The 22,174-nt window shown below is 29.4% G+C and overlaps 1 protein-coding gene across 1 annotated transcript in view; it reads left to right on the top strand.

The window, feature by feature from the left end:
• Top3alpha (topoisomerase 3-alpha) overlaps nt 1-22,174 on the top strand; it is a 64,180-nt gene that overhangs the window by 3,221 nt on the left and 38,785 nt on the right. Inside the window, exons 3-15 of the mRNA XM_067285449.1 lie at nt 76-151; nt 1,286-1,394; nt 5,489-5,632; nt 6,901-7,071; nt 9,323-9,423; nt 11,806-11,880; nt 11,960-12,140; nt 12,473-12,579; nt 12,897-13,007; nt 17,840-17,914; nt 17,983-18,033; nt 20,115-20,193; nt 21,199-21,309. Of these exons, the coding sequence (XP_067141550.1) occupies nt 76-151; nt 1,286-1,394; nt 5,489-5,632; nt 6,901-7,071; nt 9,323-9,423; nt 11,806-11,880; nt 11,960-12,140; nt 12,473-12,579; nt 12,897-13,007; nt 17,840-17,914; nt 17,983-18,033; nt 20,115-20,193; nt 21,199-21,309 (1,391 nt within the window). The remainder of the gene's footprint in view (nt 1-75; nt 152-1,285; nt 1,395-5,488; nt 5,633-6,900; nt 7,072-9,322; nt 9,424-11,805; nt 11,881-11,959; nt 12,141-12,472; nt 12,580-12,896; nt 13,008-17,839; nt 17,915-17,982; nt 18,034-20,114; nt 20,194-21,198; nt 21,310-22,174) is intronic.

Here is a 22,174-nt window from a genome sequence, read left to right on the forward strand (position 1 = left end):
GAATTTTACAGTATCTAGTAATGAAATTTATGCAATCAGCTTGTAATCAGAATTTGTAACTTTTGTTTAAAATAGGCAAGGATGCAATCCAATTACTCTTTTTGATGCACCTGTCATTATGGAATGTATAGATGATTATGTGAAAATTAAGGTGGGTATAAACAGTAATGTATACTTTAAATAGTTTTAATATTAAAATTTAAAACATGGTTTTGTTTCTTGATAAGATCTAATTTATATATATATATAGTTAAACCTCTGTTTTTAAACTTAATTCATTTCTGAAAGTTGTTCAAAAACTGACTTGTTCTAAAACCAAAATAAATTTTCCCATAAGAAAACAATATAAAATGAATTAATTCATTTCTGACTCACCCAAAACAAAGCTTTATTTATTTACCTTTTTAGTGGTATTTCATGCATAAAAATGCCTACAGATACAATATATTATCTATATTTATATTTATATCTATTATTTATATATATTAAAAGCAAAATATTCCATTACACCAACAAAAACCAAAATTTACACTCTACAAGGAAGTGCTATAAATAGACTCAATTTTGACTTGGATGAAATATGACCAAATCAATCAAGAAGGAAAACAAATACTTATTATTTCAGAAAGTGTGGATAATGTTTCAATTGATTTGATTTAAATTTTAATTAATTAACAGTTTATCTCAACAGTTATTCAGTTTGTTCTTTCATTCCCAGTATGCACTGTTAAGTGTGAAAGAGAGATGAAATTAACAAAAAGCTGTCTTGTTGTAGAAAACATCAGCAACTTGTTAAACAACTCCATAAATAGGGAATTTGGTTTTCATTCAGCATTTAAATATGGTGTGGTGCCTGGTGTTATCAAAATCAAGAAGAATTGTTCAATAATGTATGATACTTGTGAGTTATGACAACAGATTTATGGTTACATCGGTAGTGCAGTGCACTGTAATAATGTACAGTATCTATGAGAATAAAGAAATGTTTAAACAATAATGTATTGCGTATTGTTCTGGGCAGCCTCATGGATGAGAAATGTTAACTGCAATTCCCAAAATTTTGCTATAACTTTTTTAGTAAAATTAGCTAAAATGCTACAGAACATTTTTTCCATCTTAAACCCTGATTTAGTTAATCAGTGATTTTTAAATTTAGAAGAAAAAATTTATGAATTAAGTAAAGGAAATTTGATATTCTAAAATTTATTCTTATAGAATATTAGAAGATTTAATTTGAAAAATTTGGTAAAGTGCTTTTTACAATTGTTTTATTTTCAACTTTCAGAAAACATTAGAAAGAGAAGTTCGTAATTGCAATAAATTAATTATTTGGACAGATGGTGATAGAGAAGGAGAGAATATTGGCTTTGAAATTATTGAAGTTTGTAGAAATGGTAAGAAGAATTTATATTATTTTAAATCTGTCTAAACCAGGAGTCGCATTATTTCAGTTCAAAATTTCCCCTGAAAAGAGTTAGATAGATGACTGACACAACTCAATTGCTAAAGAAAAAGTATGATATACAGGGGCAAGACACTACTAATTTGAAGGTGGAGAGCATATATTTTAAATTAAATTAATTAAAAAATATGATTAAAAATTGCAGCCCGACATTGTGATGATGTCACAATAAAATAATTGCTCATTTTATCTTTCAATGTCCATAAGTTTGACAGATTCATAAGAAAACTAAAAAAGTTAGAAAGTTGAAATTTTTGCATTATGTTAGATGAGGTTTTCTTTAATTTCATATCAGATTTGTTCTCTGGTTATCAAATATCTTTAAATGCAGAATTTGACTATTATAATGAAAAATGAAAGCATTTGATTAAATGAATTAAATTACCTATTATTTTTAGTGTTAAATTACCATTATTGTATGGATGATCATATAAGAAACATGATTCAATATTGAAAAAAGTGTAAAATAGAGAAATATTAGAATATATTTTATATTTATTTAAATGTTATATTTAAATGTTTTGAGTAAATTCATTGGTTAAGCTGTTTACTATCTGTTTTTATTTTCTGGTTTTTGGTATTGAATCCATTTTTTTTGGGCAATAATAATGATGACATGTGACATATTGAATTAAAAACTTTTTATGTACAAGAAATGCTTTTGTATTTCTCATTCTCTCATTGCTATACATTTAATTTTAATGTTTTTAAAAAAAGATAAGGTTATTTTTCAATAGGATATTTTTTTTCTTAAGAACAGAAATTAATAAAAAATACCAATGAATTTCAACATTAATTGCATTAGGATAATTTTGTATCTGAATAGAAATTTTACAGAAATTATTAAGAAATTCGACTAAAAGTTTTTCATCTATATCTAGGAAAGCCTATATATTAGATGAAGCACTTTATAAGCAAGAAACATTTTATGGATAAAAACTCATCTCTCTTTCCATAATATGAAAGAAGAAATAAGTTTTTATTTATGTGAAATGATTCTTTAAGTAAATACAATGAAGTATCATATAACTAAGGTTCGGAGTTTTGGGTGCTGCACCCACTCAATTTTTGAAAGGGGCAGAGTGTAAAAAGACAAACTAAGTTGGTTTTAGTGCAGTAAGCCCACTTATTGCCAAATTGTTTAGCACCCAAATGCACCCTAATCGCAAACTTGCTCCCAAAACAGTGACTAGCATCCAAACTATATATTTTGCACCCAGCTTCCCCCTTTCTTACATTCTCAAAGAATATGTTGAGAATTATCTCTTTTTTTTTTTTGGTGGTTTTCATTCATTCACTTGAGGGGGGAAAAAAACAAATTCGTTAAACCAGACTACATATGCTGAGGAAAAATATATGATTATTAGCTTACTCTCTTCTTTTGTTGAGAGGAAAGGGGGTAAAGCGGAATTATCTGGACTAAACAACTAGGCCTTAGGGTTGTTTTAAGAATGTAAACAGATTCACTGAAAATCTTTAACACATGTTTTCTTTTCTAAGAAAAGAGCAATCTAGAAAATTCTGTATTGAGGTCACCTTACCCTGACTTGTGAGCACAACAGTTCCAATTTCCTTTGTTTGGTGTCGGCGACATTAGAAAATGGCAAAATTGTCGGTTAATGTGAGCCTAGGTATACAAAATGGCGGCGCTTCCGGTAACCTCGATGGCAAGTGTTTTTAGAAAAGAAATGTAGATGGCGCTGATAGTAATGATGCCTTCGTATGCAAATATCCATCAAAAAATTCCGTTCAGGAAACATGAGGAATAATGTGAATTTCGAATTTTGGTTATGATGTAGACGGATTATGTACGTTGTTAATTTTTTAAAAGTGTCTGTGTTTTTTTCAAAGTTTGTACAATTTACTCGAAGTCTAAAGTTATCGAGGAGGAAAGTTTGTCAATGGTAATTGACATGATAAACGTGTCATTAATGTGTTTAATGCGTGTTAAATGTCATAAAAGTGTATTAAAGGTGTGTTAACATTGTGTAAGTGAGGTAAAAATTTTGTAAAGGGTTTATATGTGGTTCAAATTTGCGTTTAAAGTGTGTAAATGTGTTAAATGTGTTTAAAAGTGTGCAAATGTGAGCTAAATGTATTTAAACATGGTTTAAATGTGCATTTATAAGTGTGCAAATGTGTGTTAAACGTGTTAAATTTGTCATAACCAAGGATATGTAATAGTGATTTCCGACACGAAAGACAACGTGAATGACACATGGAAGGCTAGGTGGCCGTGGATCGCAGGTGCCAACCTCTATGGAGACGCTGTCTATTGTAGATAAAAAGTCAAGAGATGTGAATCGTAAGACTGCAGTTCTTAAGAGGAGTAAAATTTATGTACAATACAGGCAAATTTTGTTTGAACCGCTGATGTATAGAATCTCGTAATTCACTTCGTCCATGCATCGATTGAATTTATAGGTAGTATGATGACTTTTTTATTTTTCATTTCTGGTTCAAGAGTAGGAAAAATAACCAAAAGCAGGGGAAAAAGTAAGTAGCAAATTTACGTTTTAAAAATGTCTTAGTTTTAAAAAAGATTAAATATAGGTGCTTTTATGTTATTGTCGACGGTCGCTATCTTGTTTGCACATTTACGTGTGCAAACAAGATGGCGACCGGAAGCGCCGCCATTTTGTATACCTAGGCTCACATTAACCAAATTGTCTGCATCTAAACTGAACATTTTAGCAAATAAGTTAAGGCGTATGCACAGACGGAAAAGTTCTTTGCTGTTCCATTTGCGATTATGTGAGTTTGGTTGATGTGAAACACCAAGAAAAGAAAATCAGGTCACACATAAGTTTGGAAAAGCATAGAGAAGGCAAACAAAAAACGAGGAATTTCGAGCATATATTTATAGGGGCACCTGGACGTTGTTGGAGACAATCCTGTAGTGTTTATACTGGAAGAAACAGCGGATTCCACAAAACGGTACGTGCTGAACATTCTTGTTTCATCACTGACCAGGTGCTATGTACAGTGTTGTTCAAAATGTACCAACTTGAAAATACAAACTCAATGAACTCTAATATCTGGTCATCCATTGGGGGTCTTGGATAAACAGTGTGGTATTCTACTGCGAGATGTTCAAGAAAATTAATGCATTTATCAGTGAGCTTCCTCCTGGTGATTCTGCAGCTGTCGACAGTGTCGAGAAACTGGTCGCCGATCCAGTAGTGACCACAGAGCTCTACTCTGTGCATTCATACAAGTTATTGGTGGATAAAATCAATGAGCTGGAAAGACATGGAACTGAAATGCGGGATCAGTGGAATGTTGTAAGTCAGGCACTTGATGTACTGGACGGTTTTGCCCTGGACAAACTCAAGTCTAGTTTATCAAAAAATCCCGATTTGAAAAATATTCTGGATTGCACTGAACTAGAATTCTGAGTAAAACTGAAACATGTCCTTTTAGTCTCAGTCAATGTAAAAAAATCTTTTTCTTTATATAAAGACATTCTATCCTCCAAACGAGAAAACTTCACTTTAAGAACATTGAAATGGTTATCGTTGTAAATTATAATGCTCATCTTTATGTCTAAATCGCAATAAACAATTATGTAGTTTGTAAATATAGTACATCTTGTTGGTTTTTGTCTAAATAATACAGCATTTAAAAGCATTCAAACTGGCACCCAAAATGGAGAAAAAAAGCACCCAAATGAGCACCTAATCCATTCTAAAACTGCACCCAAAAATCCAGACCTTACATATAACAAATGATACTTCATTTTATTGATTAAGAGTAATGATTTGTTTGCACCATTTTTTCATTTTATTGTTATCAATTTTTCATTGTGAGAAACTACAAATCTTAATTTTTTGACAAAAATGTGCCTAAAAGTATGGAACAAGCAAGTTTTAGTTTTAAGATAAAAACATATGATTATTTTTATGTAATTCTTAGAACTAATAATAAATTTAAGTTTTAAGATATTGATTATAGTAAGAATTATTAGGTTCAATTCCCTAACAGTAATTCATATTTTGGAATTAATTCTGTCTTTTTTTCCTTCAGTAAAACCACATATCCAAGTATTTAGAGCTAGATTTTCTGAAATTACTCCTCAAGCCATATCTAGAGCTTGTCAAAATCTGGGTGAACCAAATAAGAATATAAGCGATGCTGTTAATGTCAGAAGAGAATTAGACCTAAGAATAGGTAAGATAAAGATATATAATAAATTATAATTCAGAAACTATTGATATCTAAATAGTCAAGACAGTAAGAGCAAGAACTTACTTCTTCAGAACTTAGATTTGAATCCCATTTTTGAGCATTGGAAATTTTCTTGGATGGTTTGGCTTAGATATATTGGTTATCTAGCTACCCCCCTTTGGAAGCTCGGCTGACCTATGATGGGCATGAAACACATCTTTTTCTTTCACCTTGTCATGTCCAGAAGGCAAAGAATTAAACATATTTTTAAATTTACAAATATAAATGTTTTATTTATATTTGAAAATTTGTTTTAAAGTTAAATTAATATATATAAAATATACTATGTACAGTAAGATTCTGCTTAAAGCGGGGAATGTGTTCCTAGATGACAAAGTGCTAAATGAAACAGCATTAAACGAGGTCATTTTAACACAGAGTAAATAGGGAAAGGGAAACACGCAACCCAAAAATAAACAGATTTTACTTTAATTTTACATTATGTTTATATTAATTTGCATACTAATATATGTTAAATAACACACAAACATATGCACATAGAAGTGTAAAGTTCATTATTTGTGATGAAGGTCTTGGCTCTTCCGAAATTCTTGTTTTTTGTGATAAAGTCATGTAGTTTCATTTTTCGCTTTTTTTTCTTTCCCTAAGCAAATGTCAGTAGCAGAAGATCGCATCCAAAATGCCTCGTTTTGCTTTTGCACTCCTTTCAAAATCTGGATCATTCACTACAATTTCATCAGCGATTTCAGTTATCGTTACCAAACTTTTCCTAAGGAAATCTGTAGCAAGTTCTTTGGGTTCTTCGTTTTCATAATCACTGTTTTCCAGTTCTACATGAATTCCTTGGTCTGCTAGTTCTTGAAGGTTGTCATTGGTAAGGCTCTCACCAGAAACCTGCAGTAACTCCTCCGTATTCTGCTCGTCTACATCTCCTAGTCTTGCTGTATCGATTAAGGTTGACAATTTCATCAATGATAGGCTCTTCTCATTGAGAATTCTAGGATACCTTCAGCCATAACTTCTTCCACACTTCGTTCATGCATTTATCAGTTAATTCTTGCCAAGCAACGTTGATATTTTCTGTGGCATATATGATGTTATGTTTTTTAAAGATGTTACATTCTTTAAAATTAATATGAATCTACAAATTTGTGAATGCTATGTGGTATAAATTTTATCAATATGTTTTGAGTTTTAACATCAATTTTTTAAAGAAATTTTTGTTTTGCTTTATTGAAACATTCTGATAGGTGCTGCCTTCACAAGATTTCAAACTCTGAGACTGAAGAAAGTCTTTCCAGAATCTCTTCAAAATGAACTAATAAGTTATGGAAGCTGCCAGTTTCCAACTCTTGGCTTTGTAGTTGAACGATATAAACAAGTACAGTCATTTATTGCTGAACCATTTTGGAAAATTAAAGGTAAATTAAAGGAAAATTAAAGGTAGTTTTTTGTTTCATTATTTAATTAAAAACATGTCAAGAAATGAAATTTTCTGTATAAAATACATTATTAAAAAATTCCAATACATTATCAAAATAAAATTTTGGTAATGCATTTGAAATTTTATCATTTAACATGAAATTATACAGAACACATTTTTATTAACTAGTAGATGCATTTGAACATTGTCCAATTCTGATTTCATACTTTAAAACATTATCTTTTAAAAAGTAGATAAAACTTGAAAAAATAAAAAGAATAGATGTATATTGATGTGTTACATCAGAAATAAGCATGCATCTGGCTTATTGAAATCAGTTTGCTTGATTTAACAATTTTAGTTTCTTTACTACTGTGTAACATATGCATTAGTTAAATTTTAGGAAAATGTTATAATACATGATAAGAGATGTCATGGTTCATATTAAAATCCAAATTTATTTTCAAAAATTGATTAATCTAACCTAATTTATATTGGAAAATAATTGGAATTTCATTAAAACAATATCAGATACATATTTAGATGCAAAAAACCTATTTCTAATATGATTTATGAACGGTTTAATGTCATGAAATTGTATGATAAATTTTGTAAATCACTTTAAATAAAAATGAATCAATTCTGACTAAGGTTCATTAATATAGTAATAATACATATGAATTTTAATAATTTGATAGAATTATAAACTGATAATGTAAAAAACTTATTATATTATTAAACATGTAAAATAACCTAATGTATCTTTTTGATTAACATTAGAATGACTTTAATTTCAACATCAACATAAATGTAAATGTGAAGAATAAGAGAAATACAGTAGAGCATCGATTATCCGACCCCCGATTAACCGACTTATCGGTTAACCGACCGCGTTCTAGTCGGCAAATTCAAATGACCGCTAGTGATGTGGCGCTACAATATTTGGTTATGTCTTGGCTACTTTAATATTATTTTTGTTAAATTTTTGCATGTTTTAGCTGGCAGCACTGGCTCGACCATGAAAAGGGAGGCTAGTATTTAAACCAGGCTTAATACACTATACTAATAATGTATTTTTTCATACTTTTCGGTCATCCGACTTTTCAGTTATTCGACCAACCCCAGTCCCCAATTAAGTCGGATAATCGATGCTCTACTGTACCAGTTTTGTTATTATATGGTTATAGAAGTATTAAACTGTACAAAAAAAATCACATACTGTGTAACAGTGATTTTTTTTGCACCTACTAGTTTTTTTTTGTGGAAATTTTTCACCAAATTGAGTTACTTAGCCCTAATTCAAATCCTCATGCTATATGATATCTGACTAAAAATTCAGTCAAAAAAATTTTTCCCACTTATCACAGAATCTCAAAAAACTACAAAAGTTCACTGTCTTACACTTGTCATTGTGTACAATTTTTCCTTACCATCAAATGATTGCATCAATACAACAATCTTCTGTATTGATGTCATTTTTAATGCCCTAATGTCATCAAAAATGATCTCATGGAGGTTTCTTACAATCACCATTAGAGGTAGGCATGACATTATGGATGTTTGTCAGCTAAGCATGATGTAATGATGTGGTTTGCAAATCACTAAGATCTTGAATGCATGCATAAGATAGCCTAAAGTGACCTGTCTTTGTAAGATGACCTTCAATTTAAATATTTCAAGGATTTGTTTCATGCCTGAAAAATACAGAAACATTTTCTCATTTTCTGGCCCTTCTGAGAAACATATTAACCCTCCCATCATTTATTTCCAATGTTTCACATTAGTCCATGCTATCCTGAAGTTTGAAGGGCTCCCCATGAAAGCCTGGTCAACGATGTTCTATAAAAAAAACAGTATCTCATAAACTGAAAAATGTATGAGATACAATGGCATTTGCAGAGAAGACACATACAGGTTTTCAGAATCATCAAATTTGAGGAATGGCAATTACAAGCACCATAATTAGTATGTGATGAAAATTTGTGGAAAATTGTAACCTTATTCATGTTAAAAGAAACCTCATTGTACTGATTGCATGTTAAATAGGCAGATCAGTACAATGAAATAAAAATAACTACATTAAAAATCAAATATAAATTTTGCTTAGAATTGTAAATTCTACATAGTAGTACAAATATTTATCATAGTTAAAAAATGAATTTAATAAAATAGTTTTCAGTTAATACTTTTAAGACTAAAATTTAAAATGATTTTAATTATTTTTAATTTTCAATATTAATCTATTTTAGTTTCTCATTTAAAAAATGGTACCCAAGCAGACTTTACTTGGAAAAGAGGACGTCTTTTTGATCATACTGCTTGTCTTGTAATTTATCAGATTTGCTTAGAAGTAAGTAAATATAAATATAATTTTTTAGAACAATTAATTTTATATTATCAAAGGTAAGCATTTGAATTCTTTAACAAATTCTGAACTTCTATAAAAATAAAATTTAAACTTTAATTATTTTGTCTAATTTGATAATTAATTTTAATAGATTATAAGTCATAACACTGATTCAAAAGTAAAAATAAATAAACAAGTAATTACCTATAACCAGCATTACTTCTCTTCAAAAACAAATGTTTTCTTCTGTTTTTAATGGTCATCATCATAAATGTAAATGTGAACAATAAAAGAAATACCAGTATGGTTATTATATGGTTATAAAAGTATTAAACTGTACAAAAAAAAAGTCACATACTGTGTAGTAGTGATTTTTTTTTTTACGCCTAATTTTTAAGCAGTGATTTTTTTGCAACCTCTTGTTGTGGGTAGAACAACAAAGCTCCACTAGCATACACTTTCTTGATATGGTCATCACATTACAACATGGCCAGTTGAGAACTAAGGTATTCTGTAAGACCTCGTATGCTCCGCTTTTCCTCCATGCAAAATCGCATGATCCTTTTAGTTACAAGATCTCTACTTTTAAGACCCTTGTACAAAGGGCTTACACCTATTGTTTGATGGCGGAAGATAGGAGAATGGAGCTGGAATATATTTCAAGTGTAGCTAGGCAGCATGGTTACTCTGCACACCAAATTAATGATCTGGTTGCACACCAGGAACAACCAGCAGAAACAGCACTTCCAAGAGACAAGTCCTTTTTACCTATTATTTACAACAAGGTCCTTACTAACAAATGGCACGCTTTACGAGTAACAGGATCGCTTACAGGAGATCTCTGACAGTTTTCTCTTGTTTAAGAAACGATGAGGACTGATCGGATCAAAATAATATTCCAGGGATATATTCGATCTCTATTTACAATCATAGGGTAAACCATCCTGGTGAATATATTGGTACTACTGCACGTTGCCTTAAAACAAGGATCAAGGAGCATATATACACCATTCAAAAAAGTCTTTCCACTACAGCATTGGCTGCTTTCGCCAGGGTGGACTATGATAATGCACAATTACTGCAACAGTGCGAGGACCAGGCCAGCCTAAAATATCTCGAACAGCTGGAGATATTTAAAGTGTTCAAAAGGGAAACAGCCATCAATTTTAAAGAAATGGACTCGTTGGCAGCTTTGTAGAGGGCGTATTTTGACGTAAAATAGATAGTCATCAAGATTGTCTTTATAATTTATATAAACATCAAATTTTTTAAAATAGGAAGCCATTTTAAAGACTAATTTTTAAAATGTTACATTGAGCATGCGCGTAGCTTCAGGACATGCAATTTTTGGAAGGTGTGTTCTTTTACAAACATTCCAAAGTGTAGAAACCTGATGATGACTGTTAAAAATGGAAGAAAATGTTTGTTTTTGAAGAGAATTAATGCTGGTTATGGGTAATTACTTGTTTATTTATTGAATTCTACACCAGTAATATTGTGGTGATTGTATTCAAAAGTAAAAATTTGAATTTGTTAAATAAATTGACAAATTCTTCTTAGAATTTTTACACACACTGTAAAACTGGAAATTATTTTAGAAATTATAAAATACTACGGTCATATAGAAGGTTAATATACAAATTAAATTTTTATGAGATAAGGCTTTCCATAAACTTTGAAATTTTATGCAAACTTTCAACTACAGGGAAGAGTTTTAGTTTTTAGTATTTTAAATTTTGTACTAATAAAACAGATAAATTATCTTCCATTTTAAAAAATCATCATCATTTTACCACATTTATTTAATATGTTTACCATTCCTTACAGGGGAAAAAGTATACCATACATTTAGAATTTTTCATATTGAAATATTTAATGCATGTTGAACTGGGATGCATCTGTTGCATTATTTGCATATTAACATAATTAAACTTTTCTTACTTATAAATTTAAAATTGTAAATTTTTTTAATTGAAAAGGATGTAAAATAATGAAGATAGAAAAAATAAATTTCCAAACATTGCAGAATTTTTTAAATTTTATATAACTTAGTCTTAGTATTTAATGAAAAGTTGCAGGAAAATTACACAATGTTTTGAAACATAGTATAAGACCAAGTAGACATAAATAAGATTTAAGGTTGAAAAACATTCAATTGGACACTTTGAAAATGTAAAAACAAAACACTTAAAAGAAATCATATCCATGTGTCAACTTTTACATGTCTCCTTCCTCCTCTTCAAATATCCTTCCAGCTCAGGCTGACTCATAGCTACTCTTTCACTGTACAGAAGTAAAGTGTCGAGTTATTTATCTTCTCTTTTATTTTAATGATAATTGTTAATAATTCACTTTGTTTTTTAATTTCTTATGATATTTCTGCAGAACCCAACTGCTCATGTCACAGATTTAAAAACTAAGCCTAAAAGCAAGTGGAGACCTTTGCCATTAGACACTGTTGTAAGTATTCTCTATTACAAAATTTTAATTTGTATTTCAGTTTTTATTTTTATAACTGTTTAAAAATAACCATATATAGGAATTAGAAAAATTGGCATCAAGGAAATTACGTATGAAAGCAAAAGAAACTATGAGCATAGCAGAAAAGCTTTATACGCAAGGATACATCAGTTATCCCCGAACGGAAACTAATAAATTTCCTAATGACCTTAATTTAGGATCACTTGTAGAAATGCAAGTTCAAGATCCAAATTGGGGAGGTAAAAAATAATTTTAAATTGTCTATATTTGTATTTCCTTCAAAATTAAGTAAACTTTATTTTTTCACTTCTCTCCTATCTCATTAGAAAATATCATTCATACATTTATTTCATTTATCTTTTACCTGATTATTGTAATCTGATCAATAATAAAAATTTAAAAAATGTAATCACAATAAAACTTACTGTTGCTTATATTTAAGTGTTTTTGGATTTTTTTTGTAATTTTAATTAATAAAATATTCTGTATAAACATACAAACTTTACAGTTTTATTTATTTTTTTAAATTAAAACATGGTATTTGAATTTCATGTAAATTTTTTAAAAATAGGATTCGCTAGTAGAGTTTTAAATGATGGTCCTAATCCAAGACAGGGAAATAAAACTGATAATGCCCATCCTCCAATTCATCCTACAAAATATGCTAAAAACTTACAGGTAAATCTGTTTTATGAAATAATACTTTACTACACTAATATAAAAAGTTATATAAAATTGTAATATAATTTAATAAAGTGTTATAAAAAAAGAAATTGTTAGCTGTAAACATTATTTTAAAATATTTTATTGAAAATATTCCCTAAAATTACACGTATTATTTAACTTTTATAATTAAGTTAATTATTTATATTTAATTTTAAGTAATATTTTATTTAAATTGTTTATTAAACTTTATTTTGATTTTTAAATTTTGTATTAAATTAAGTTTATTAAACAAATGAATAAAATTAAAATGAAATATTTTTTAATTTCAGGGAAATGAAGCAAGATTGTATGAATTTATAGTGAGACATTTTCTGGCTTGTCTTTCCAAAGATGCTGAAGGACAGGAAACAATAGTAGAAATTGATATTAATGGTGAAAAAGTAACTATATTAATTATTTACTTTGTTATAAATGTAAAATTTTTGTCACTAAACTGTATGACAATTTGCTTGTTATAATTAATATTTGACTTGATTAAGTTTATTTATATGAAACTTTTAACAAAATAATTATTTTTCAACCATTATTCTTATAAATGCAAACATAAGATATGATTTAAGATTAATTGTAATCTGTTTGGTTACACATACGATCTGTAGATAGTGGTAAAAATGTAATGCATTTCTAAGGGAAAATTCTGTTCCATTTTTAACAGTAACTGAGAGATAAAAACAGTTTTTGTTTTAGAATTCTATTTATTTATTTTTTATTAATTAATGTATGGTTTCAGAATTTTAAAACTCAAATTTGTTGATTTTCTATGACTTTTTAAAGTCATCTATTATGAGAGATTTTAAAAATTGAAATCTCAAAATAAAAACCTTTAAAAAATAATATTTTTGTAATGATATTTCTATTTGTAGGTCATTTCCGCTCACTGAAGATGTCTTTAAAATTTTTTCAGAAGTTTTATTAAAGTAATAATTTCAATTGATATTGAAAGCAATAATTACTCATTTGATTTTTTAATATTTGTCAGAATTTAGCCATATATATTTAACTATGTCATATATATCAAATTGATGTAGAATGCAAAAACAAATTTATCAATTTGTAAGTTCAAGTAAAGTCTCATGAAGACTATTTATTTGGAATAGTTTCATTTTCAGCTTTCAACAATTATTTCCTTTGTGTTTACTGCAAATTTCTTTATGATATAAACTTTTCATGCATCAAAAAATGTTTATAATCAATACCAAAGCATTTGTTATAATTTATACAGTTTGACAATATTTCTTTAAAAAACAAAAAAGCAATCTATGAATATCTTCACCATTTCACAGTCACTCTGTAGTCACCTGACCATCACTTGCAAGAGAATGACTATTAACCCCTATTTGAGACATTATTTGAACTTATAAACTGATAAATTTGTTTTTGCATTCTACATCAATTTGATATATATGACATAGTTAAATAAATATGGCTAAATTCTGACAAATATTAAAAAATCAAATGAGTTATTATTGCTTTCAATATCAATTGAAATGATTATTTTAATAAAACTAATGAAAAAATTTTAAGGACATCTTCAGTGAGCGGAAATGACCTACAAAGAGAAATAACATTACAAATTCTAGTGGAGCACCATGCTGAAAATATGTAGGACTGGACTTTGTGATAGTATGTCCTTCAATTTTTGAAATGCTTCTAGCTGTTCTGAACAAAATTGGAATTTTACACCATCTCTAAATCACTTAAGGGTTTTGCTATTTTCAAATAGTGAGGAATGAATTTCCTAAAATAACCTGTGAGTCCTAGAAAGCTGTGAACATGTTTTGTGGTTCTGGGTTGTGGAAACTTCTGAACGGCAGCTGTTTTAGTTGGACAGGGTTTAATCGTTCCGTCTTTGATGACAGCCAATAAATTCTATTTTGTCCTTCAAGAATTGACATTTTTTGAAATTAAGTTCCAACCCATATTCTGAAGTTATTTTTAGTACACGTTTCAATTTTTCTAGACCTTCCTGTGCATTTGTTGATGGTATCAGGATATCATCCATATAAATTACTACAGTTTTATCTTGTAACACTGGTCTAAAACACATGGTAAATATAACATTGAAATACACTTGGACTATTACGTAAGCCAAAAGGAAACTTTAAAAATTCATACTGGCCCTTGTGTGTAACAAAAGAGGTATACTTTCTATATTTCTCATCAATATCAACAAGGAAAAATCTATTTTTTAAATCAAGCGACATGAACACTTTTGATTGTTCCAAACGATCTATCACATCTTCGATCAAAAGCAATGGGAAGTGATCTCTGATCATTTTCCAATTCAACTTACGAAAATTGATGCACAGTCTAGTCTTGCCATTCTTCTTTTTGCATAAAACTATTGGTGCAGCATAATCTGAACAGCTAGGTTTGATTGTGCCACCATTCAACCATTCTTGGATTTGATCTTCTACTAATTTTTGTTCTTTGAATGACATTCTTCACTGGTGCTGACTAATGGGAACTTCATCAGTTAAAATAATTTGCATTTTCAATCCTGTATCCCTAACCTTATTTGGCTCATAGTCTGAAATCAGTTTCATCAAATTTTGCTGTTGTTTTGTTTCCAGAATGTGATTTATTTCTATCTGACAACGATCTGTCGCATCTGCCAATCAACCTAAAAAGCATGTTTCTTCACTTTCAACTTCTAAAGAATCAGCTAAATCACACTTTTTGTTATCGGTGAACGAAAAATGGTTAAAACAATTTAATTTGTTTATGTCCATACTTGATTGCATTTTTTTTGCTTTCATTGCAAGGCTTGCATGAAGTGATATTAGATTCAAAAGTCAACTTCTCTTCTTTATTTTCACTGAAATCATTTACATTGTTAGCTACAAAAGATGGGCACTCATCAAGTGATTTAGTGTTTTGAAAACTGTTTTCTTTCTCCTCCTCAATGGAATGTGAAAGAGACATCTGCCCTTTTCCATATGTGCCATCTGGTCTACGAGTGTTGATTCAGCCGCAGAATTTTCTTTGGAAATAAAAATTCGAGCATAATTAACACGAATAGTATTTTGGCTTTGTTTTCCTATAATCTTGAATCCATAGTTCATTATAGAGAAATTCAGCTTATTCAGAACATTATTCCAATTATTATAGAATTGCACAGATCACTTTCTAATATGTAAACATTCACGGCAAGAGAATATTCATCAATTTTTATTTCACTTTCAAAGAAATACTATTCCCATTTAATCCAATCAAAGATGTATTATCAGAATTTAATTTCGGAGATCCTATTTTTTCATAAAACTGCCTTGGTTTCATTGTTACATCCGACCCCGTGTCAATGAATCCTTTTGTTTTTGCACCTAGAATTTCAACATTCATTTTAATTTTGTTGTTATGCTTAGGGAAATGACTTAGTTCCATTTTGTTTACTTCTTTTTGAGGACAAGCATTGTGTTAGCTTTATGACCAAATTTTTTGCACTTAAAACATTTAATACCTTCAGATTTATATAAACAATTACTTGAAATGTGACCAATTTTTATTACAATTAAAACACTTGACAATTTTATTGTTATGTTTATTTTGATAAGGTTTGTGGGGCTTTTGGTGTTCTCTGGGTAGATTTGGTTTAGATTGAAATGAACGAGAGTATGTAGACCTGTAAAAATGAACTTTACATTTCTGTGTGCATATATTTGTGTGTTATTTAACATATATTAGTATGCAAATTAATATAAACATAACTTAAAATTAAAATAAAATCTGTTTATTTTTGGTCACATGTTCCTCTTTCCCTATTTACTGTGTTAAAATTACCTTGTTTAACACCGTTTCATTTAGTGCTTTGTCGTCTAGGAACATAACCCCCGCATTAAGCGGGGTCGTACTGTATATTACAAATATTCTCATCTCTTCTGTGAATTAATGAATTCTGATGTAGCCCAAAATTGGCTGATTGCACAAACTTATCACACCTTGTAGGTTGACGAAACAGAGTCAGAGATCAAGTTCAAAAATATACACTTTATTATTATTTATTACTAATAAAGTGTATATTTTTGATGAGGGACTGATGAGGGACTGCTTGGACTGATGAGGGACTATGAGTTAGTCCCTCATCAGTCCAAACAGCAAGATGACTATAAGTGAAATTTCTGATAAAGTTAATTTTTTGTAGTGATAGTCCTGGCTCTTCTGAAATTCTTATTTTTGCAATGAAGTCACGTAATTTTATTTGTTCCTTTTTTTTTCCTTTTCTTTAAGCGAATGTCAGTAGCAGAAGATCACATCCAAAACGCCTCATCTTGTTTTTGCACTCCTTTCAAAATGTGGATCATTTGCTACAATTTGATCAGCAATTTCAGTTATCATTACCACTTTTACTAAGGAAATCTGCAGCAAGTTCTTTGGGTTCTTTGTTTTCAGAATCACTATTTTCCAGTTTTACATGAATTTCTTGTTCTGCCAGTTCTTGAAGGTTGTCATAGGTAAGGCTCTCACCAGAAACCTGTAGTAACTTCTCAGTATCCTGCTCGTCTACATCTCCTAGTCTTGCTGTATCGATTAAGGTTGACAATTTCATTAATGATAGGCTCTTCTCATTGAGAATTCTAGGGTACCTTCAGCCATAACTTCTTCCACACTTCGTTCATGCATTTATCAGTTAATTCTTGCCAAGCAATGTTGATATTTCCTGTGGCATATATAATGTTATATTTTTTCCAAAATTGCACCAAACAAACATAAATTTAGGGGAAGTACAGCACTATGAGGAATTTCCACCTTTTGCTGATTGGTTCATGTTCGTAAATAATCATATTATATACGAATCAATGAAATGCTGCAATAATTTGAATCAGCTTAAATTTTGAGCTTTTTTTTAGGCTTTAGGCAGACTGCATTATATCAATTCAGCATTAATCAAGGCAGCTTTAAGCAGGGTCTTACTGTATTTATAATTAATTATTGTAAAGATAAAGTTAAGAGCTTCTTTACAATTCTGAGTAATTATATTTTGTTAATCATGATTTTTGATATATCACTAGAGAATATTTGTGTTCCACTAACAAAAAGGATATTTTTTATGATTGGTTCTAAGTAACTCTTTTTGAATTTATTTTTAATTTGAAATACAATGTCGTACAATGATTATATTTGTCAAGATTGGTTTTTGTAGTTAACTGTAATATTATGATTAAGAAATATACAATATTTTAAACTCTTATGTAATTTATTTATTTTTTTTCAGTTTGATTTAAATGGATTAATGATAATTGCAAAAAATTATCTTGAAGTTTATCCTTATGACAAATGGAATTCAAAGGTATTTATTTGTTAAAATCTTGTTTATCAAAAATTTAAAAAAATTAATAATTTTCAAATTACTTTTAGACAATTCCAGAATATGCATTAGGTGAAACATTTCAGCCTTCTTCTATAGAGGTAAGTTTTATATGAAATGCTGCTCTGGATATGTAAAATTCAATCTTTATTCAAATAACAATAATAATTTAGGAAAACAATAAATGGAGTTATTCATAAAGAATATTGGTGTTTTGATATACGTAATTTTGGATTATTGAATACTTAATAATATGTGGTTTGCACCAAAAGAAAACAAACTGTCCAAGTTTAATCTGTAACTTAACAAGTCCTAATTGTATATTCCTTGTATTACATGACAATGTCTAATTGATCAGTCCAATTCTCTTCATATTTATCACAAATTCTTTCTTGTTATTCCTTCTACAGGCTTCTGTATGAGCATCAATGACCTTATTTTGACATGACATCTTATAAATAATTTTTAAATGTTAAGATTGTTAAATTCAGAAGTTAGAAGTATTGACATGATAAAACTGAAGGTCAAATCATGGATTTTTTCGTAATGATTTAGCTGAAAGAGATTTGTTGTTGAATCAAAGATTTTGGAATTGTATTGAGTATGAGACAATTGAGAATCTTTGAAAAATTTCTGATTTGGACAAAAATATAATTGAATATTTTGTCAGATAATGTTGTGAGTGGTTTCATTTACCTGTTTTGATTAATTGCTAAATGGAATTTAGCTTAAGTTATTTTTTAATATTAGTATTAAGTTTGCTTGTAGATTTTTGTGATTAGTTAATGAAATTTAGTTTTTCTAACTTTTTTAAGCTCTTTTGTGAGTTTTAAAACTCTAATATTTTTAATTATTATTTCCCTTCTTTCTTCAGTTTTCCTTTTTTTTCTGCTTTTTATGGGAGGTGGAGGTCAAGAAGACAACCTTTTTCTCCTCCATTTTGTGCAGCACTTCCAAAAGTGACCTTTTTTGCCCTTTCAACTATGTCGCAAACGTCAGAGACAGTTCTCCCCTTGCGACCGGGTATCATTTGTTCATTTCCACCTTTCTTGTGATCTACAGCGCTAGCCAATTAACATGAAACTGAATTTGTTACTCGACAGAGGGTAACAAGAGGGTCATCTTAACAGAGGGGTCCAAACCGAACAAACTGACGCACTTCCTATTTTGCCCATTTTGTCACTAATAAAACTGATCAGATGACTCACTGGCAGAACAATTATTACTAAGGTCGCAAGACAAATCTTGACCTTAAGTCACCTCTGATCATTTATTCCAAATGTTTGACAGTTGTTATCAATTTTATGAGGTAAAATGAGTAACAATACCGGATAGACAAAGTAATAAATTTGATGAAATGTTCGATTTTTGACAATTAGTATAAACAACACTCGGACTGAAAGTGAACTTAGAACACATTACATCATGAATTTCATCCGAATTCTCCCAGCCAAACACGTATAAAAAGGAGTCCTATCTGAGCCTCTGGTCGATCATCAGAGGGGACTCTACAGGACGAGAAGCTCTGTTCAAATCTCTGCCCAGCTATCCTAGGACTGTCCAGATCACTGCAGGTTATGAGGTATTTGCTTAGAAACTTACTCTCTCTCACTCTCTCTTGGTTAGTTTTAAGAAAGCTGCCACCTTAGCATTTATCTAACATCCTTAGACCTGTACGAAGGGCTGAATTTGCGAAGGCTGGCCAAATGGACGATACCTTATTATGATAATGGTCGTGCTGATCAGACTGTGTAGACTATGTATTATCTTTGTTTCTGTATTTACTTATATTCGTTTGATGTTATTAAATTTTTCTTTTTAACATTTACTGGTTGTCATTCTTGAGTACAGCCGACACCTTATCATGACCTCACTAGCCCTTCCACTCGCTTACAGTATAGGCCATCCCCTGACAAGGAAGCCGATAAGCAGGGTCAAGCTTGCCGCTTAACCCCCTCAGTTCTCACACACATATGACAATATTACAGTACAATAACATCTTTTAGTTGTTAAATTATTCTATAAATCATTTTTAAATAGAAATTGTAATAATAAATGCAAATGGTTTTCATTTTGCATTAGCTAGTTTTGCTAAAATATGTAATTTAAGAATTCTTATCAATATAGAACAATATAGTAGCAATAATTACTTTTATGATATTCACTTTATATTTTAAATTAGATGGTAGATGGTGAAACTAGTCCTCCTCCTTTATTGACAGAAGCTGATTTAATTGCTTTGATGGAGAAGCATGGGATTGGTAAGTATCATTATTCAACATAGGATTTATTTTTATTTATGAAAAACTTTTTACCATGTGTTTCTTAAATTGATGTTTTGTAATTCCACAAAAAGCCAGGATTATTTATACATTAAGCAATTAAGTAATGAAGCTAATACAAACAAGTTGAGTCTTTTTTAAAATTCTTTTTAATTTCAGTTAGGAACTGATAGCAGTTGATTTTAACAAGTGTTACATACAAGTGTACCATACAAACAAGTGTTTTTTAAAAAAGGATTTTAAAAAACACTTGTTTGTATGGTTTTCATTACTTAATTACTTGATATTTTGTACTTTATTTTTCAATATATCTTTATTTTACAGAATTTAAAGGATGAATAACACAACCTTTTTAGATGTCTAGCATAAAACTTTCCCTAAACTATCATTTTTGAGCTTGTTTATAACTCTTCACAGGTTTAATCTTAGTTTAGCAAAAGTTTTATGCTGTATTTTTAAAAAGATTATGTTATTCACTTTTTAAATTCTTTAAATATATTTAATTGGCAACTTTTCATTTCTTTATTTTAAGAAATGCTTTGTCCTGTCTATTTTATAGATGCCTTTACAGTAGCATTATAAAATTATTTTTCTTATTATGACTAAGAAGAATTTCTTATGTATCAAGGAAATGAAATCACAACAAATTAGTTATAAATTATGTGGGCGATATGGAACTTTTTCATTTAAATGTATGAAATTTTGCATTAGATGTCTACAAACATCGTCCCATAGTAAAATCCTGTGATTTTTTGATCAAATTTGGATATTATTTTGCTATTTCTCCATTCATTACATTCACTTTGATATTGATGGATGCAACAGCAGAATTAAAATCATTGTATGAAAGATTATCTATGTTGATGATCTGCTTCTTTTAATACAGATTGCAACAGTCACATCTTTCATTTGTTAAATATTTCTTTTCTAGACTAGGTTTCTGTGTATTTCAAAGTATTCTGACATATTTTGCTTACTTAAAAGGTACTGATGCTACACATGCAGACCATATTGAAACAATAAAATCCAGACACTATGTTGGTTTAAATGAAGATAAGTTTGTTCCAGGGCAATTAGGAATGGGACTTGTGGAGGGTGAGTTTGAATTCGAAAGTTAAATCAGTTTTATTATTAATACTGTTTTTGTTTTATAAATTTCAATTTAATGTGTATTGCACCTAATAACTTTTGTCTTAAAAATAAAAAAAAATAGCAAATTATTCTTAAACATTTTCAGAATTTAATAATTTAATGTAAGAAGACATCTATATGATAAATAATAATAAGGATATACAGTAGAGCATCGATTATCCGACTTAATTGGGGACTGGGGTTGGTTGGATAACTGAAAAGTCGGATAACCGAAAAGTATGAAAAAAAATACATTATTAGTATAGTGTATTAGGCCTGGTTTAAATACTAGCATCCCCATAGCACCCAGCCAGTGCTGCCAGCTAAAACATGCAAAAATTTATCAAAAATAATATTAAAGTAGCCAAGACATAACCAAATATAGTAGCGCCACATCACTAGCGGACATTTGAATTTGCCGACTAGAACGCGGTCGGTTAACCGATAAGTCGGTTAATCGGGGGTCAGATAATCGATGCTCTACTGTAATAATATTACCATTTTGAAAACTTTATAGTTGTATATTTAAGTCCTTAGTTGCCTATATTCATTTGTTTTAATTTCAATATTAATATCTATATTAATAAAACCTCAATAGAATTTATACTTTATGAGTTATCTGTTTATTCCTGTCACAGGTGCTCTGATCAATTTTTTCATATCTAATGTTATAATTTGCTTTTTGTCATTTTTTGAATATTTTGTTTAATTGAACTTTTTAGATTTTTAAAAATAGAATCTTACATTATAAAAAATCCAAAATAGATATAAATTAAGAATTATTTGTACTATTTACATGCAGTTATTTATTGTCATTTGCTTTAGCTCA

The sequence above is a fragment of the Centruroides vittatus genome, unplaced genomic scaffold (assembly GCF_030686945.1).
Source record: "Centruroides vittatus isolate TY-2023 unplaced genomic scaffold, ASM3068694v2 scaffold_2569, whole genome shotgun sequence".
Classification (NCBI taxonomy): Eukaryota; Metazoa; Arthropoda; class Arachnida; order Scorpiones; family Buthidae; genus Centruroides; species Centruroides vittatus.